The 21,794-nt window shown below is 26.5% G+C and overlaps 1 protein-coding gene across 1 annotated transcript; it reads left to right on the forward strand.

Moving 5' to 3' along the window:
* The first annotated feature begins 466 nt into the window (after positions 1–466).
* Positions 467–1,736, forward strand: LOC124936661. Its single transcript, XM_047477181.1, has 6 exons — positions 467–601; positions 678–782; positions 904–1,026; positions 1,094–1,255; positions 1,504–1,653; positions 1,704–1,736. The coding sequence occupies exons 1-6, from the start codon at positions 467–469 to the stop codon at positions 1,734–1,736; spliced, it is 708 nt and encodes a 235-aa protein (XP_047333137.1).
* Positions 1,737–21,794: the final 20,058 nt, after the last annotated feature.

The following is a 21,794-nucleotide window of genomic DNA, read 5'->3' on the forward strand; positions in this document are numbered from 1 at the left end:
CTTTTTAATTTATATAAAGTTACTGTAAATTGTATTTTTGAAAAACAAAAGAAATTTTTATCTCTTTATAATTTATATAGAGTTACTGTAAATTGTATTTTTGAAAAACAAAAGAATTTTTTATCTCTTTATAATTATATAAAATTATGTAAATCCTAATTTGGAAAAAAAAAAAATATATATAATATATATAATTATGTAAATCCTAATTTGAAAAAAAAATAAAAATAAATGTCCTTTCAAAGGATTAAATTATTTTATTATGATGTAATTTATTTATTTTTAAAAAGAAAATGTATAATTAATGCCTAAACACTCTTGGATCAGATCAGATCTGTATTTTCTTTTTCTTGTTCATACAATTAATAATTTAAACATAAGGAAGGTTTAGAAGTCTTATATAACCCACCACCAATGACTCTTAAAGAATGAATCATCCTTGAATGCATTTCTCATTTATGAGAAAATGATGAATATTGTTGCAATGATCTTTGCATTTGGGACAATAGTCGTAGCCCATTTGTTACCCTATGGATTTACATATGCCACTACGACATTCATGAACTTTTCAAAACCCAAAGGAACACTTAAAACCATCAAGGTCATCATCCTCATTATTTTCTTTTCAATTTCAACATTAAGGTTATAAAATAAAATCTTTTATAATCTATATGCAGAGTGACAACGGAGATGTTATCGATTGCATTGATATCTACAAACAAATCGCTTTCGATAATCCATTGATTAAGAGTTTGCAACTCAATCTATACTTGGACAAGCAGGTACATTATACCACACAAGTCCATTTGGAAATATTTCCTAAATTCTTGGTTTATAAAAGCTAATTAATTAATCTGTATAGATGAAAATAGATAACTCTCTCCCGAGAATAAACTTGTCCAGGGCTGGCATAGAAATGGCAAATGCCCATTTCAAACAGTCCCTATTCTAAGAACCCTTAAGAATCAATTTAAGTCGTTTCAGCCATTTCCAGCCATCAAATATGCTGACTTTAAGAAGCATGAGGTGATATATTACCTTTTCAATTAACTTTTTCCTAAAATAATTTAATGTTACAAATTAAAAATGTTAGCATGCAGCGGTATGGAATAAGAAAGGAGAATACCATGGAACTTCTGCAAAATTCAGTGTTTCGAATCCTCGAACTGAGAAAAATGATTTTAGCTTATCGCAACTTTGGCTTGCATCTGGGCTTAACACATTGAAATTAAACTCCATTGAAGCCGGTTGGACAGTAAGTACAAAACTCAATTATACATTTGATGTCAAAACTATTTAGATATATAAGTAGTTTAATTAGTTTATTATTGATTTAATTTCTTAGGTCTATCCAAAATTTTAGGAGACAATCAAACAAGGTTTTTCATATATTGGACAGTGAGTTCTCCTCCAGCATAATGGGTGTTTTTTAAGATTATTATTGCAACATTATTCAATGTGTAAATTTGTTTATAAGTAACCTAGTTAATGGGGACAATGCAGAGAGATTCCTATGGCAAAACAGGATGTTATAACCTAAGATGCCCTGGCTTCGTGCAAACAAGCCAAACTTTTGCCCTCGGCTCTCCCCTAGAATTACCGATTTCCACACATGACAAGAAATCGAGCGACATACAAATTTCTATCTATAAGGTTTGAAATTGAAATGTCTATAATCTCATATTGTATTCCTTTAAGTGTAGGTCTTGTTCGATCTGGATTATTCGGATAACTAGCCCCTACATAGATCTGCCCATGTTTGAACTACGAGCCGTAAATGTATTTTTTTAACAAAATTTAAAGAAAAGAAAAAAAAATTAAATAATAAAAGAAATAAATAAATTATTTAGTTAGAGAAGATAAATTAATTAATTTAAAAAAAATAGAGAAATTAATTAATAAAGAGAAATAAATCCGAAGAGAAGAAGAGATAAATTAATTAATTAGTAGATGTGGAGAGATAAATTAATTAGTAAGAGGGAGAGAATATTTGGTGTTTAAAATGGAATATTTTGGACTTTCGTGGCCCTTATCCCCTATCGTTACTCTTATTAAATATATATTATATTATAATTATTTTATATATCATTAAACAAATACATCAATAAAATACATCAATAATTAATTATTATAATTAATTAAAATATTAATTATTACAATTAATTAGACTATTGACAATTTATTTTTAATCAAATATATAACTAACTAATTATTATAAATAATTATTCATGTCATCAATTCGTCCAGTTTCTTAATTAATTAGATGACTTTAACTTTCATAAAAAAAAATTTATACAAAAAGACACATAATTTTTTGAAAAAATTTCTATTAAAACAAAATGCATTTATAATACATCTTTATTCATATATGTATACAAAGTAGATGACTTTAACTTTCATAAAAAAAAAAATTGTACACGAAAAAAGACACATAATTTTTGAAAATTTCAAAATTTTCTATTAAAACAAAAACATTTATAATAGATCTTTATTCATATGTATACAAATTGCTATATAATCATACTTTATGAATAATACTCATTATGACATGAAATGAGTATTAGTAGTAGGCATAATATTTACAAATAATCACTTATATATTAATTATATATTAATTATATTGATATTAATGGATCAGGGTTGGTGCATTGGTCGCACGAAGAAGGATGCTGCCTCCACGGTCGACCTCAATAGAAAGGTCCTAGCAAAAAAAAAGCTAATGACACAAAATACATAAGTTGTCCTAAATTGAAATTTAATTGCATAGAAACATGCCATAATGAATCAAAATCAAATATGCATCCTTATATAACATCAATGAATCAAACTATTTGCATAAAATCAAGCAGGTCTTCACATAAATTATTTTCTTTTAAAAATTAAAATAAAATAAAGATATTTTTGGGGATTACAAGCACCCCACTTTTATACATAAACATATGGATTGATTTTGAGTCATTGTCTTCAAACAAGGACTCATTCAAAACAAAATCTCTTATTTAATTAAACCGTTTTTGAATAGGATGAATTGAACAAATCTATAAAAACATAAAGTTAAATCACCCCAACAAAGATCAATTTCAATAAATTGAATCTAGAATAATGCAATAATTTGAAAATATCAATAAGATGGCTTTATTAAATTGGGCTTACAAAAGATGAATTAAAAAAAAAAGGATTCTTTACAATGTTAATGGATATCCTTGTGAGTTAAATTTCCCAAATTTAAAAAAAAAACACTTAGTTTGAATACCATAAGACAAGCTTGATAATTTGTCTTAGAAAATTCAAAAGGAGAGTTTCATGGGTTTGGAAAGATGTGTGAATGTGCTTAAAGATGTGGAAAGGTGTGTCAAAAGAGTATCATTCTTAGAGACTCCTAAATTGTATTTATAGGTAGGAATATTTGAATTCAACATGTTTCTCGATTACATTATTTTTGAGTAAATTTGGAGCACATAATCAAAAGTTATTACCGTTTTCAGAATCGTAAAAAATAGCTATTTGTTGTGAGAGGAAAAACATTGGGATGTGTTAACTTATAACTTGGTCTCCCATCGACTAATTCCTGTTTCATTATTATTTTTTCATTTTTCTCTCCCCTATAAAAACAAATAAATCATATTAAAAATAAATAAATTCATTTCAAATTATATATATATATCTATCAGTTATTATATATATTGATTTTTATTATGAAAATTTTTTTTGAAATCAAATTGAAACGACAAAACTTCAAATAATTATTTAATTAAAAATGAAAAAAAATAATTTAATATAACTTATTAATTATCCGAAATTAATTATTTCCGTAATGACTTCAAAATAATTATTTGTCTAATAAATATAAATATATCTATAATGATTTCTATTATTCAAATTTAACTCGATAGTTATATATCTATTATTTTATTTAAGGACCAAAATTAACTATTTTCAGAATCCGGTCATCGTAACGATGTCTTTAAAAATAATTATTATTTAATAATTATGCAATAATCTTGTATATAGATTTTATATAATAATAGGTTCGAGATTTATCAAAATATAAATTATATAATTAGGGAGTAATTAAAACAATTAGTAACTCACGTAAACTAGTGGTAAGAGTCGGCTTAAGAGACTAAAAGGTCACAGATTCGATTTCATCTGAAAACGCTTTGTGTTGAAACGGGAGGCCGTGAATGTGGGAGTCATGCTAGTTTCCTTAATTTAAAAAAAATAAAAAAAAGGGAGTAAAATTAGTGTTTATACTATTTCACTTAAAAACAGTTTCATCGTTCCCTCTTATACTCGATTTTATCGTATATAGTTGTCTCTTAAGGTAAAATGAATATAGTAATGCTCCATAAATGTAATCCTTACGCAATGAACTTCACAAAGTATATGAACTATCCCTGATATCAAATCAGAATTGTGTAAAGCCAATTAGATGATGAAAGGAATGAGACATTAATTTAAATCTAACCATCAAAGTTATTGACTAGAGTAGTTTTTATTTCATTTTATTCTTATTATGAATAAATTGTTTATCGTGTTTTTATATGTTTGTCTGAGTTTTCATTTTTATTTCATTCTTTTTGAAGACTACTACATTTTTGTATTATCTTTCTAATTTATAAAATTATTGTAAATCGTACTTTTGAAAAACAAAAAATATTATCCCATTTTTTAAAAGGTCCATTTATATTAAAAAGTATAAAAATCGTTTGAACACAACAACAAATGCATGACATGAAAAGGAAATAAATAAAAAACGTTACTTATTAGGTTATCGAACTCGTAAGTCCTCGAAAAAAACGATCAACTCTCCGACGGACTCTACCGGCTCTCCGGAATGAATCTCAGCAAACATTAAAATAATAGCAGTATGTATGATACACATCGTACGCAGGGTCATCACGTTCATTTTTGGGGCCCTGGCGATCTAAGATTTGGTGCCTAAATTTGAGAGAGAGAGCCGAGTAGAAAGAAACATAAAACCTAATTTTATTTTTTATGTACTGTATAAAAAAAAATGAGAGAGAGAGAGTCGAGTAGGAGTAGAAAGAAACATAAAACCTAATTTATTTATTTTTTATAGTACTGCATAAAAAAAATTTGGGTCTTCTTAATTTGGGGCCCTGGGCGGTGGCCCATCTTGCCCACCCTAATAGCCGGTCCTGATCGTACGACTACGGTCAATGAAATTTTGATGATTTCTCTCCAACCAGATAGTCCACTAAAAATAATTAGAATGGTAACCAAATTATGTAGCTCTGTATATTAGCCGCATCAATCCAAATTTTCCAACAACTACCCAAAGACTCGGGCATCACCAAATAAATCTCAATGATATTCCAAAAAAAACTTCATATAATAGCCACCCCGATAATGCAAAAGTAATGAGTTGTCAATTTTGACATTTTTAGTATAATGTTATGCTTTACATTTTATTCAATTTTTCTTTGTTATCTTTAGTATTATCCACATTTATGTGATTTTTTTTTGACATTTATGACAACAATACAATGTTAGGAGCAAAATTTAAATTACTGACAATAATATACCAGCACAATATCTCAAAACGTTTTTAGAGTTATAGAAAAAAGTCAAAAAAAATATCCACAAAATTATGAAAATCGTTATAAGGTAGGAAATATTTTGTGAGAATAAATATATTCATTTTGTAATTTTTAGACACACGGTTTAAAAGCTATTTCTGCAAAGTTGTGGAAATATGATTTATAGGTCTTTATTCGTAAAAAAAAATTAAAACAAGAAAAGAAGAAAGTACACAAAATAAATATTCATTACAAAATAAACAAACGAATCAGACTTTAAAGTAAATGGATCAGTGTCGTGGGCCTCTGTCGCGAGAATACTTCGTACAGGCTCTCGTTGGTGGAGAAATCTCGGTCGAAGGCCTACCTCCACGGTCGACCTCGATCGAAAGGTCCTAGCCAAAAACGCTAAGAACACAAAAAACATAAGTTTGTCCTAAATCGAAATTTAATTGCATAGAAACATTCCTTAACATGAATCTAACATCAAACATGCATCCATAACATCAAAAAAAAATCAAAATATTTGTCGAAAATCAATCATGTTCTTCACATAAAATTATAAAAAAAATAAAGTAAATAAATACCTTTGTTTAGGGGATTGAAAATACCTCATTTTTACCACATACAACATTGATTAATTTTGAGTCATTGTCTTCAAACAAGGACCAAAAACAATAGTCAATCAAAATAACTCTTATTTGAATTTGACCATTATTTAATATGATTGAATTGAACCAATCTATAAGAACGGAAATTTAAATAATCACCCACAAATAGATATTCAATCAATTTCAATAAATTGAATCTAGAATAATGCAATAATCCTAAAATATTAATAAGATGACTTTATTAAATTGGACTTACAAAAGATGAATTAAAAAATAAAAGATTCATTACCATGCTTATGGATATCATTGTGAATAAATATACCAAATTTCAAAGTAAGACACTTATGTTTTATGTTTGAATACCAATAAGACAACCTTGGTGATTTTGCTTAGAAAATTCAAAAGAGTACTAGGGGGTTTGAAAAGGTGTGTGAATGTGTTTAAAATGTGGAAAGATGTGTCAAAAGTGTTTCTTTTTAGAGGCTCCTAAATTGTATTTATAGGCATGAATATTTGAATTTTATGTTTTTCGATTACATTTTTTTTCGGGGGTAAATTTGGAGCTCCCAATCAAAATTTATTATCGTTTCAAATTTGTCCAAAAAATAGCTACAGTAGAACTTCGATAAATGAATGTTCGATAAATGAATATCTCGTCTAATGAATAAAATTTCGGTCTCAACTTAGTCCTATGGGCTTAACAAATAACATTGTTTAATGCATTAACGAATAAATACAAATAAAGGCTTTATAGGCCTATGTAAATATAAATGAATAATCATATATTTCAAATAATATATTTTTATTTATATAATATATCATGAATACATTTCATCCCAGACTAATTTTTAAACACATTAATAAGTCATATTTTTCGAGATAGTACAATAGTCTCACTACATACATGATATTGTGCACTAACTATCATGTGCACATTATAATAGTCTCAACTAGGGACGAATCTATGTAGGGGCTCGGGTGGGCTGAAGACCACCCTGAAAAAAGAAAAGAAAATTACGGTTTAGATGTGACATTACCCCTAATTTTTTAAAAAATTTCAATAGAATTCACTATTTTTTTATTTAATTATTAAAAAAATTATAAAACTTACTTTTATTTACCCGTTTTATCCAAAAAAAAAATCGTTTTTACTTTAGCCCACCCTAAAAAAATTTTAAGCCCACCCCACTAAGGATGGCAATGGGGCGGTTCGGGGCGAGGAATGCATTTACCATCCCTGCACCGTTTTTGTTTCGGGAATTTTTTTAATACCATCCTCGCTCGTCGTTCGGTTTTATTCGGTTTCGGGAAATCCCCGCGGGGCACCGTTAATAAAATATTTTTAAAAAATTAATAAAATTGTAAAAAAAATTATATAAATGGATTTTTTAATATAATATTATAAAATATATGAAAGTTTATTTTTATAAAGAAATAAACTTAAAATTCTTATAAAATATAGTGAAGAAATAAATATAATAGTGATTTAATAATTTAATATATTATAGTGTTCGGAGCAAAAACGGGGTGAGATCAGGGCGGGAGACACAAATATCATCCCAACCCCATCCCGTTCGGTTTCGGGGGAAACCGTCCCAAATGGGACAATTCGATTCGATTTTTACGAGGCGGTTTCAAATTGTCATCCCTACACCCACCACCGAATTCTGGGTCCGTCCCTGGTCTCAACTCTAACTATCATATCATGCATCTAGAATTCTACAAATATGAATGTAATTAAAGTTTGCATAAAAGTTATAACTATCATGAATTCTAGGTACATTAACTTAATATATATATAAATATATATATATATATATATATAATATAATATATATATAAAATGATATATTAATAAAAAAAATATGTAAAAATATCATCTAAAAAATTATTATATTTATCGATAAATAAATATTATTCATTTATTGAGATTCTAATATATTTGTTTCATAGAAAAACAATAAGAATGGCATGTATTGACTTACTAATTATCTCCCATTGACTAATTCCTCCTCTCTTTCATTATTTTTTTTTTTCATTTTTTTCTTCCCTATAAAACAAATAAATTCATTTCAAAATCATTTGTATATAACAATCACTTATTTCATATATTTGATTTTTATTATTAAAAAATTATTTTTGAAATCAAATTGACACTAATTTAAATCTAACATATTATTTATCTAAAATATAAATACATCCTACTAAGTTCTATTATTCAAATTTAACTTGTTATATATCTTATTATTATTTAAGGTCTGAAGTTAATTATTTTTATAGTGCAGTCGCCTTGACGATGTCTTTAAAATAATTATTTAATTAATAATTCTGCAATAAGCCCGTGTATAAATTTTATATAATAATTAATAAGTTCTGTATTTATCAAAATATATAAACTATATAATTAGGGAGTAAAAAACTTAGTGTTTACAACATTTTACTTAAAACAATTTCATCGTCTTTCTTATACTCAAGTTTATCGTATATGATTGTCTCATATGGTATAATGAATATAGTATTGCTTCAACATTATAAATATTACAAAAAAAATTACATGAACTATCACTCATATAAATTAAAATTGTGTAAAGGCACACTTAAAATATCAAAGAAATGAGATATTAATAGAAATATAACTATCAAAGCTACGAGACTCTAAAGTAGTTTTTATTTCATTTATATTCTTATTATGAAAAAACTGTTTCTTCGTGTTTTGATGTGTTTGTCTGAGATTTCATTTTTATTTCATTATTGTAGAAGACTATTACATTTTTTTTATCTTTTATAATTTATATAAAGTTACTGTAAATTGTATTTTTGAAAAACAAAAGAAATTTTTATCTCTTATAATTTATATAGAGTTACTGTAAATTGTATTTTTGAAAAACAAAAGAATTTTTTATCTCTTTATAATTATATAAAATTATGTAAATCCTAATTTGGAAAAAAAAAAAATAATATATATATATATATAATTATGTAAATCCTAATTTGAAAAAAAAATAAAAATAAATGTCCTTTCAAAGGATTAAATTATTTTATTATGATGTAATTTATTTATTTTTAAAAAGAAAATGTATAATTAATGCCTAAACACTCTTGGATCAGATCAGATCTGTATTTTCTTTTTCTTGTTCATACAATTAATAATTTAAACATAAGGAAGGTTTAGAAGTCTTATATAACCCACCACCAATGACTCTTAAAGAATGAATCATCCTTGAATGCATTTCTCATTTATGAGAAAATGATGAATATTGTTGCAATGATCTTTGCATTTGGGACAATAGTCGTAGCCCATTTGTTACCCTATGGATTTACATATGCCACTACGACATTCATGAACTTTTCAAAACCCAAAGGAACACTTAAAACCATCAAGGTCATCATCCTCATTATTTTCTTTTCAATTTCAACATTAAGGTTATAAAATAAAATCTTTTATAATCTATATGCAGAGTGACAACGGAGATGTTATCGATTGCATTGATATCTACAAACAAATCGCTTTCGATAATCCATTGATTAAGAGTTTGCAACTCAATCTATACTTGGACAAGCAGGTACATTATACCACACAAGTCCATTTGGAAATATTTCCTAAATTCTTGGTTTATAAAAGCTAATTAATTAATCTGTATAGATGAAAATAGATAACTCTCTCCCCGAGAATAAACTTGTCCAGGGCTGGCATAGAAATGGCAAATGCCCATTTCAAACAGTCCCTATTCTAAGAACCCTTAAGAATCAATTTAAGTCGTTTCAGCCATTTCCAGCCATCAAATATGCTGACTTTAAGAAGCATGAGGTATGATTATATTACCTTTTCAATTAACTTTTTCCTAAAATAATTTAATGTTACAAATTAAAAATGTTAGCATGCAGCGGTATGGAATAAGAAAGGAGAATACCATGGAACTTCTGCAAAATTCAGTGTTTCGAATCCTCGAACTGAGAAAAATGATTTTAGCTTATCGCAACTTTGGCTTGCATCTGGGCTTAACACATTGAAATTAAACTCCATTGAAGCCGGTTGGACAGTAAGTACAAAACTCAATTATACATTTGATGTCAAAACTATTTAGATATATAAGTAGTTTAATTAGTTTATTATTGATTTAATTTCTTAGGTCTATCCCAAAATTTTAGGAGACAATCAAACAAGGTTTTTCATATATTGGACAGTGAGTTCTCCTCCAGCATAATGGGTTTTTTTAAGATTATTATTGCAACATTATTCAATGTGAAATTTGTTTATAAGTAACCTAGTTAATGGGGACAATGCAGAGAGATTCCTATGGCAAAACAGGATGTTATAACCTAAGATGCCCTGGCTTCGTGCAAACAAGCCAAACTTTTGCCCTCGGCTCTCCCCTAGAATTACCGATTTCCACACATGACAAGAAATCGAGCGACATACAAATTTCTATCTATAAGGTTTGAAATTGAAATGTCTATAATCTCATATTGTATTCCTTTAAGTGTAGGTCTTGTTCGATCTGGATTATTCGGATAACTAGCCCCTACATAGATCTGCCCATGTTTGAACTACGAGCCGTAATGTATTTTTTTAACAAAATTTAAAGAAAAGAAAAAAAAATTAAATAATAAAAGAAATAAATAAATTATTTAGTTAGAGAAGATAAATTAATTAATTTAAAAAAATAGAAATTAATTAATAAAGAGAAATAAATCCGAAGAGAGAAGAGATAAATTAATTAATTAGTAGATGTGGAGAGATAAATTATTAGTAAGAGGGAGAGAATATTTGGTGTTTAAAATGGAATATTTTGGACTTTCGTGGCCCTTATCCCCTATCGTTACTCTTATTAAATATATTAATATATATTATAATTATTTTATATATCATTAAACAAATACATCAATAAAATACATCAATAATTAATTATTATAATTAATTAAAATATTAATTATTACAATTAATTAGACTATTGACAATTTATTTTTAATCAAATATATAACTAACTAATTATTATAAATAATTATTCATGTCATCAATTCGTCCAGTTTCTTAATTAATTAGATGACTTTAACTTTCATAAAAAAAAATTTATACAAAAAGACACATAATTTTTTGAAAAAATTTCTATTAAAACAAAATGCATTTATAATACATCTTTATTCATATATGTATACAAAGTAGATGACTTTAACTTTCATAAAAAAAAAAATTGTACACGAAAAAAGACACATAATTTTTTGAAAAATTTTCAAAATTTTCTATTAAAACAAAATACATTTATAATAGATCTTTATTCATATATGTATACAAATTGCTATATAATCATACTTTATGAATAATATCATTATGAATGAATTATCGTATTATTAGTTAGGCATAATATTTACAAATAATCACTTATATATTAATTATATTATATATTAATTATATTGATATTTAATGGATCAGGGTTGTGTGCATTGGTCGCACGAAGAAGGATGCTGCCTCCACGGTCGACCTCAATAGAAAGGTCCTAGCAAAAAAAAGCTAATGACACAAAAATACATAAGTTGTCCTAAATTGAAATTTAATTGCATAGAAACATGCCATAAATGAATCAAACATCAAATATGCATCCTTATATAACATCAATGAATCAAACTATTTGCATAAAATCAAGCAGGTTCTTCACATAAATTATTTTCTTTTAAAATTAAAATAAAATAAAGATATTTTTTGGGGATTACAAGCACCCCACTTTTACTACATACAACATATGGATTGATTTTGAGTCATTGTCTTCAAACAAGGACTCATTCAAAACAAATCTCTTATTTTAATTAAACCGTTTTTGAATAGGATTGAATTGAACAAATCTATAAAAACATAAAGTTAAATCACCCAAACAAAGATCAATTTCAATAAATTGAATCTAGAATAATGCAATAATTTGAAAATATCAATAAGATGGCTTTATTAAATTGGGCTTACAAAAGATGAATTAAAAAAATAAAGGATTCTTTACAATGTTAATGGATATCCTTGTGAGTTAAATTTCCCAAATTTAAAAAAAAAACACTTAGTTTGAATACCAATAAGACAAGCTTGATAATTTGTCTTAGAAAATTCAAAAGGAGAGTTTCATGGGTTTGGAAAGATGTGTGAATGTGCTTAAAGATGTGGAAAGGTGTGTCAAAAGAGTATCATTCTTAGAGACTCCTAAATTGTATTTATAGGTAGGAATATTTGAATTCAACATGTTTCTCGATTACATTATTTTTGAGTAAATTTGGAGCACATAATCAAAAGTTATTACCGTTTTCAGAATCGTAAAAAAATAGCTATTTGTTTCGTGAGAGGAAAAACATTGGGATGTGTTAACTTATAACTTGGTCTCCCATCGACTAATTCCTGTTTTCATTATTATTTTTTTCATTTTTCTCTCCCCTATAAAAACAAATAAATCATATTAAAAATAAATAAATTCATTTCAAATTATTTATATATATATCTATCAGTTATTTTATATAATTGATTTTTATTATTGAAAATTTATTTTTGAAATCAAATTGAAACGACAATAACTTCAAATAATTATTTAATTAAAATGAAAAAAAATAATTTAATATAACTTATTAATTATCCGAAATTAATTATTTCCGTAAATGACTTCAAAAATAATTATTTGTCTAATAAATAAATATATCTATAATGATTTCTATTATTCAAATTTAACTCGATAGTTATATATCTTATTATTTATTTAAGGACCAAAATTAACTATTTTCAGAATCCGGTCATCGTAACGATGTCTTTAAAAATAATTATTTATTTAATAATTATGCAATAATCTTGTATATAGATTTTATATAATAATAGGTTCGAGATTTATCAAAATATATAAATTATATAATTAGGGAGTAATTAAACAATTAGTAACTCACGTAAACTAGTGGTAAGAGTCGGCTTAAGAGACTAAAAGGTCACAGATTCGATTTCATCTGAAAACGCTTTGTGTTGAAACGGGAGGCCGTGAATGTGGGAGTCATGCTAGTTCTCCTTAATTTAAAAAAAATAAAAAAGGGAGTAAAATTAGTGTTTATACTATTCACTTAAAAACAGTTTCATCGTTCCCTCTTATACTCCGATTTTATCGTATATAGTTGTCTCTTAAGGTAAAATGAATATAGTAATGCTCCATAAATGTAATCCTTACGCAATGAACTTCACAAAGTATATGAACTATCCCTGATATCAAATCAGAATTTGTAAAGCCACAATTAGATGATGAAAGGAATGAGACATTAATTTAAATCTAACCATCAAAGTTATTGACTAGAGTAGTTTTTTTATTTATTATTCTTATTATGAATAAATTGTTTATCGTGTTTTATATGTTTGTCTGAGTTTTCATTTTTATTTCATTCTTTTTGAAGACTACTACATTTTTGTATTATCTTTTCTAATTTATATAAAATTATTGTAAATCGTACTTTTGAAAAACAAAAAAATATTATCCCATTTTTTAAAAGGTCCTTTATATTAAAAGTATAAAAATCGTTTGAACACAACAACAAATGCATGACATGAAAAGGAAATAAATAAAAAACGTTACTTATTAGGTTATCGAACTCGTAAGTCCTCGAAAAAAACGATCAACTCTCCGACGGACTCTACCGGCTCTCCGGAATGAATCTCAGCAAACATTAAAATAATAGCAGTATGTATGACACACATCGTACGCAGGGTCATCACGTTCATTTTTGGGGCCCTGGGCGATCTAAGATTTGGTGCCTAAATTGAGAGAGAGAGCCGAGTAGAAAGAAACATAAAACCTAATTTTATTTTTTTTATGTACTGTATAAAAAAAAATGAGAGAGAGAGAGTCGAGTAGAGTAGAAAGAAACATAAAACCTAATTTATTTATTTTTAGTACTGCATAAAAAAAATTTGGGTCTTCTTAATTTTGGGGCCCTGGGCGGTGGCCCATCTTGCCCACCCTAATAGCCGGTCCTGATCGTACGACTACGGTCAATGAAATTTTGATGATTTCTCTCCAACCAGATAGTCCACTAAAAATAATTAGAATGGTAACCAAATTATGTAGCTCTGTATATTAGCCGCATCAATCCAAATTTTCCAACAACTACCCAAAGACTCGGGCATCACCAAATAAATCTCAATGATATTCCAAAAAAAACTTCATATAATAGCCACCCCGATAATGCAAAAGTAAATGAGTTGTCAATTTTGACATTTTTAGTATAAGTTATGCTTTACATTTTATTCAATTTTTCTTTGTTATCTTTAGTATTATCCACATTTATGTGATTTTTTTTGACATTTATGACAACAATACAATGTTAGGAGCAAAATTTAAATTACTGACAATAATATACCAGCACAATATCTCAAAACGTTTTTAGAGTTATAGAAAAAGTCAAAAAAAATATCCACAAAATTATGAAAATCGTTAATAAGGTAGGAAATATTTTTGTGAGAATATATATTCATTTGTAATTTTTAGACACACGGTTTAAAAGCTATATTTCTGCAAAGTTGTGGAAATATGATTTATAGGTCTTTATTCGTAAAAAAAAATTAAAACAAAGAAAAGAAGAAAGTACACAAAATAAATATTCATTACAAAATAAACAAACGAATCAGACTTTAAAGTAAATGGATCAGTGTCGTGGGCCTCTGTCGCGAGAATACTTCGTACAGGCTCTCGTTGGTGGAGAATCTCGGTCGAAGGCCTACCTCCACGGTCGACCTCGATCGAAAGGTCCTAGCCAAAAACGCTAAGAACACAAAAAACATAAGTTTGTCCTAAATCGAAATTTAATTGCATAGAAACATTCCTTAACATGAATCTAACATCAAACATGCATCCATAACATCAAAAAAAAAATCAAAATATTTGTCGAAAATCAATCATGTTCTTCACATAAAATTATAAAAAAAATAAAGTAATAAATACCTTTGTTTAGGGGATTGAAAATACCTCATTTTTACCACATACAACATATTGATTAATTTTGAGTCATTGTCTTCAAACAAGGACCAAAAACAATAGTCAATCAAAATAACTCTTATTTGAATTTGACCATTATTTAATATGATTGAATTGAACCAATCTATAAGAACGGAAATTTAAATAATCACCCACACAAATAGATATTCAATCAATTTCAATAAATTGAATCTAGAATAATGCAATAATCCTAAAATATTAATAAGATGACTTTATTAAATTGGACTTACAAAAGATGAATTAAAAAAATAAAAGATTCATTACCATGCTTATGGATATCATTGTGAATAAATATACCAAATTTCAAAGTAAGACACTTATGTTTTATGTTTGAATACAATAAGACAACCTTGGTGATTTTGCTTAGAAAATTCAAAAGAGTACTAGGGGGTTTGAAAAGGTGTGTGAATGTGTTTAAAGATGTGGAAAGATGTGTCAAAAGTGTTTCTTTTTAGAGGCTCCTAAATTGTATTTATAGGCATGAATATTTGAATTTTACGTGTTTTTCGATTACATTATTTTTTCGGGGGTAAATTTGGAGCTCCCAATCAAAATTTATTATCGTTTTAAATTTGTCCAAAAAATAGCTACAGTAGAACTTCGATAAATGAATGTTCGATAAATGAATAATCTCGTCTAATGAATAAAATTTTTCGGTCTCAACTTAGTCCTATGGGCTTAACAAATAACATTGTTTAATGCATTAACGAATAAATACAAATAAAGGCTTTATAGGCCTATGTAAATATAAATGAATAATCACTATATTTCAAATAATATATTTTTATTTATATAATATATCATGAATACATTTCATCCCAGACTAATTTTTAAACACATTAATAAGTCATATTTTTGGAGATAGTACAATAGTCTCACTACATACATGATATTGTGCACTAACTATCATGTGCACATTATAATAGTCTCAACTAGGGACGAATCTATGTAGGGGCTCGGGTGGGCTGAAGACCACCCTGAAAAAAGAAAAGAAAATTACGGTTTAGATGTGACATTACCCCTAATTTTTTAAAAAATTTCAATAGAATTCACTATTTTATTTATTTAATTATTAAAAAAATTATAAAACTTACTTTTATTACCCGTTTTATCCAAAAAAAAATCGTTTTTACTTTAGCCCACCCTAAAAAAATTTTAAGCCCACCCCACTAAGGATGGCAATGGGGCGGTTCGGGGCGGGGAATGCATTTACCATCCCTGCACCGTTTTTGTTTCGGGAATTTTTTTAATACCATCCTCGCTCCGTTCGGTTTTATTCGGTTTCGGGAAATCCCCGCGGGGCACCGTTAATAAAATATTTTAAAAAATTAATAAAATTGTAAAATAAAATTATATAAATGGATTTTTTAATATAATTATATTAAAATATATGAAAGTTTATATTTTATAAAGAAATAAACTTAAAATTCTTATAAAATATAGTGAAGAAATAAATATAATAGTGATTTAATATATTAATTATATTATAGTGTTCGGAGCAAAAACGGGGTGAGATCAGGGCGGGAGACACAAATATCATCCCAACCCCATCCCGTTCGGTTTCGGGGGAAACCGTCCCAAATGGGACAATTCGATTCGATTTTTACGAGGCGGTTTCAAATTGTCATCCCTACACCCCACCACCGAATTCTGGGTCCGTCCCTGGTCTCAACTCTAACTATCATATCATGCATCTAGAATTCTACAAATATGAATGTAATTAAAGTTTACATAAAAGTTATAACTATCATGAATTCTAGGTACATTAACTTAATATATATATATATATATATATATAATATATATAATATATATATATATAAAATGATATAATTAAATAAAAAATATGTAAAAATATCATCTAAATAAATTATTATTTATTTATCGATAAATAAATATTATATTCATTTATTGAGATTCTAATATATTGTTTCATAGAAAAACAATAAGAATGGCATGTATTGACTTACTAATTATCTCCCATTGACTAATTCCTCCTCTCTTTCATTATTTTTTTTTTTCATTTTTTTCTTCCCTATAAAACAAATAAATTCATTTCAAAATCATTTGTATATAACAATCACTTATTTCATATATTTGATTTTTATTATTAAAAAATTATTTTGAAATCAAATTGACACTAATTTAAATCTAACATATTATTTATCTAATAAATATAAATACATCCTACTAAGTTCTATTATTCAAATTTAACTTGTTATATATCTTATTATTTATTTAAGGTCTGAAGTTAATTATTTTATAGTGCAGTCGCCTTGACGATGTCTTTAAAATAATTATTTAATTAATAATTCTGCAATAAGCCCGTGTATAAATTTTATATAATAATTAATAAGTTCTGTATTTATCAAAAATATATAAACTATATAATTAGGGAGTAAAAAACTTAGTGTTTACAACATTTTACTTAAAACAATTTCATCGTCTTTCTCTTATACTCAAGTTTATCGTATATGATTGTCTCATATGGTATAATGAATATAGTATTGCTTCAACATTATAAATATTACAAAAAAAATTACATGAACTATCACTCATATTAAATTAAAATTGTGTAAAGGCACACTTAAAATATCAAAGAAATGAGATATTAATAGAAATATAACTATCAAAGCTACGAGACTCTAAAGTAGTTTTTATTTCATTTATATTCTTATTATGAAAAAACTGTTTCTTCGTGTTTTGATGTGTTTGTCTGAGATTTCATTTTTATTTCATTATTGTAGAAGACTATTACATTTTTTTTATCTTTTATAATTTATATAAAGTTACTGTAAATTGTATTTTTGAAAAACAAAAGAAATTTTTATCTCTTTATAATTTATATAGAGTTACTGTAAATTGTATTTTTGAAAAACAAAAGAATTTTTATCTCTTTATAATTTATATAAAATTATGTAAATCCTAATTTGGAAAAAAAAAAAATATATATATATATATAATTATGTAAATCCTAATTTGAAAAAAAAAAAAAATAAATGTCCTTTCAAAGTATTAAATTATTATTATGATGTAATTTATTTATTTTTAAAAAGAAAAGTATAATTAATGCCTAAACACTCTTGGATCAATCAGATCTGTATTTTCTTTTTCTTGTTCATACAATTAATAATTTAAACATAAGGAAGGTTTAGAAGTCTTATATAACCCACCACCAATGACTCTTAAAGAATGAATCATCCTTGAATGCATTTCTCATTTATGAGAAAGATGAATATTGTTGCAATGATCTTTGCATTTGGGACAATAGTCGTAGCCCATTTGTTACCCTAGGATTTACATATGCCACTACGACATTCATGAACTTTTCAAAACCCAAAGGAACACTTAAAACCATCAAGGTCATCATCCTCATTATTTTCTTTTCAATTTCAACATTAAGGTTATAAAATAAAATCTTTTATAATCTATGCAGAGTGACAACGGAGATGTTATCGATTGCATTGATATCTACAAACAAATCGCTTTCGATAATCCATTGATTAAGAGTTTGCAACTCAATCTATACTTGGACAAGCAGGTACATTATACCACACAAGTCCATTTGGAAATATTTCCTAAATTCTTGGTTTATAAAAGCTAATTAATTAATCTGTATAGATGAAAATAGATAACTCTCTCCCCGAGAATAAACTTGTCCAGGGCTGGCATAGAAATGGCAAATGCCCATTTCAAACAGTCCCTATTCTAAGAACCCTTAAGAATCAATTTAAGTCGTTTCAGCCATTTCCAGCCATCAAATATGCTGACTTTAAGAAGCATGAATGATTATATTACCTTTTCAATTAACTTTTTCCTAAAAATTTAATGTTACAAATTAAAAATGTTAGCATGCAGCGGTATGGAATAAGAAAGGAGAATACCATGGAACTTCTGCAAAATTCAGTGTTTCGAATCCTCGAACTGAGAAAAATGATTTTAGCTTATCGCAACTTTGGCTTGCATCTGGGCTTAACACATTGAAATTAAACTCCATTGAAGCCGGTTGGACAGTAAGTACAAAACTCAATTATACATTTGATGTCAAAACTATTTAGATATATAAGTAGTTTAATTAGTTTATTATTGATTTAATTTCTTAGGTCTATCCCAAAATTTTAGGAGACAATCAAACAAGGTTTTTCATATATTGGACAGTGAGTTCTCCTCCAGCATAATGGGTGTTTTTTTAAGATTATTATTGCAACATTATTCAATGTGTAAATTGTGTTTATAAGTAACCTAGTTAATGGGGACAATGCAGAGAGATTCCTATGGCAAAACAGGATGTTATAACCTAAGATGCCCTGGCTTCGTGCAAACAAGCCAAACTTTTGCCCTCGGCTCTCCCCTAGAATTACCGATTTCCACACATGACAAGAAATCGAGCCATACAAATTTCTATCTATAAGGTTTGAAATTGAAATGTCTATAATCTCATATTGTATTCCTTTAAGTGTAGGTCTTGTTCGATCTGGATTATTCGGATAACTAGCCCCTACATAGATCTGCCCATGTTTGAACTACGAGCCGTAAATGTATTTTTTAACAAAATTTAAAGAAAGAAAAAAAAATTAAATAATAAAAGAAATAAATAATTATTTTTAGAGAAGATAAATTAATTAATTTAAAAAAAATAGAGAAATTAATTAATAAAGAGAAATAAATCCGAAGAGAAGAAGAGATAAATTAATTAATTAGTAGATGTGGAGAGATAATTAATTAGTAAGAGGGAGAGAATATTTGGTGTTTAAAATGGAATATTTTGGACTTTCGTGGCCCTTATCCCCTATCGTTACTCTTATTAAATATATTAATATATATTATAATTATTTTATATATCATTAAACAAATACATCAATAAAATACATCAATAATTAATTATTATAATTAATTAAAATATTAATTATTACAATTAATTAGACTATTGACAATTTATTTTAATCAAATATATAACTAACTAATTATTATAAATAATTATCATGTCATCAATTCGTCCAGTTTCTTAATTAATTAGATGACTTTAACTTTCATAAAAAAAAATTTATACAAAAAGACACATAATTTTTTGAAAAAATTTCTATTAAAACAAAATGCATTTATAATACATCTTTATTCATATATGTATACAAAGTAGATGACTTTAACTTTCATAAAAAAAAAAGTACACGAAAAAAGACACATAATTTTTTGAAAAATTTTCAAAATTTTCTATTAAAACAAAAACATTTATAATAGATCTTTATTCATATATGTATACAAATTGCTATATAATCATACTTTATGAATAATACTCATTATGAATGAATTATCGTATTATTAGTTAGGCATAATATTTACAAATAATCACTTATATATTAATTATATTATATAATTATATTGATATTTAATGGATCAGGGTTGTGTGCATTGGTCGCACGAAGAAGATGCTGCCTCCACGGTCGACCTCAATAGAAAGGTCCTAGCAAAAAAAAGCTAATGACACAAAAATACATAAGTTGTCCTAAATTGAAATTTAATTGCATAGAAACATGCCATAAATGAATCAAACATCAAATATGCATCCTTATATAACATCAATGAATCAAACTATTTGCATAAAATCAAGCAGGTTCTTCACATAAAATTATTTTCTTTTAAAAATTAAAATAAAATAAAGATATTTTTTGGGGATTACAAGCACCCCACTTTTACTACATACAACATATGGATTGATTTTGAGTCATTGTCTTCAAACAAGGACTCATTCAAACAAATCTCTTATTTTAATTAAACCGTTTTTGAATAGGATTGAATTGAACAAATCTATAAAAACATAAAGTTAAATCACCCAAACAAAGATCAATTTCAATAAATTGAATCTAGAATAATGCAATAATTTGAAAATATCAATAAGATGGCTTTATTAAATTGGGCTTACAAAAGATGAATTAAAAAAATAAAGGATTCTTTACAATGTTAATGGATATCCTTGTGAGTTAAATTTCCCAAATTTAAAAAAAAACACTTAGTTTGAATACCAATAAGACAAGCTTGATAATTTGTCTTAGAAAATTCAAAAGGAGAGTTTCATGGGTTTGGAAAGATGTGTGAATGTGCTTAAAGATGTGGAAAGGTGTGTCAAAAGAGTATCATTCTTAGAGACTCCTAAATTGTATTTAGGTAGGAATATTTGAATTCAACATGTTTCTCGATTACATTATTTTTGAGTAAATTTGGAGCACATAATCAAAAGTTATTACCGTTTTCAGAATCGTAAAAAAAATAGCTATTTGTTTCGTGAGAGGAAAAACATTGGGATGTGTTAACTTATAACTTGGTCTCCCATCGACTAATTCCTGTTTTCATTATTATTTTTTTCATTTTTTCTCCCCTATAAAAACAAATAAATCATATTAAAAATAAATAAATTCATTTCAAATTATTTATATATATCTATCAGTTATTTTATATAATTGATTTTTATTATTGAAAATTTATTTTGAAATCAAATTGAAACGACAATAACTTCAAATAATTATTTAATTAAAAATGAAAAAAAATAATTTAAATATAACTTATTAATTATCCGAAATTAATTATTTCCGTAAATGACTTCAAAAATAATTATTTGTCTAATAATATAAATATATCTATAATGATTT

The sequence above is a fragment of the Impatiens glandulifera genome, chromosome 1, assembly GCF_907164915.1.
Source record: "Impatiens glandulifera chromosome 1, dImpGla2.1, whole genome shotgun sequence".
In the NCBI taxonomy this organism is placed as follows: domain Eukaryota; kingdom Viridiplantae; phylum Streptophyta; class Magnoliopsida; order Ericales; family Balsaminaceae; genus Impatiens; species Impatiens glandulifera.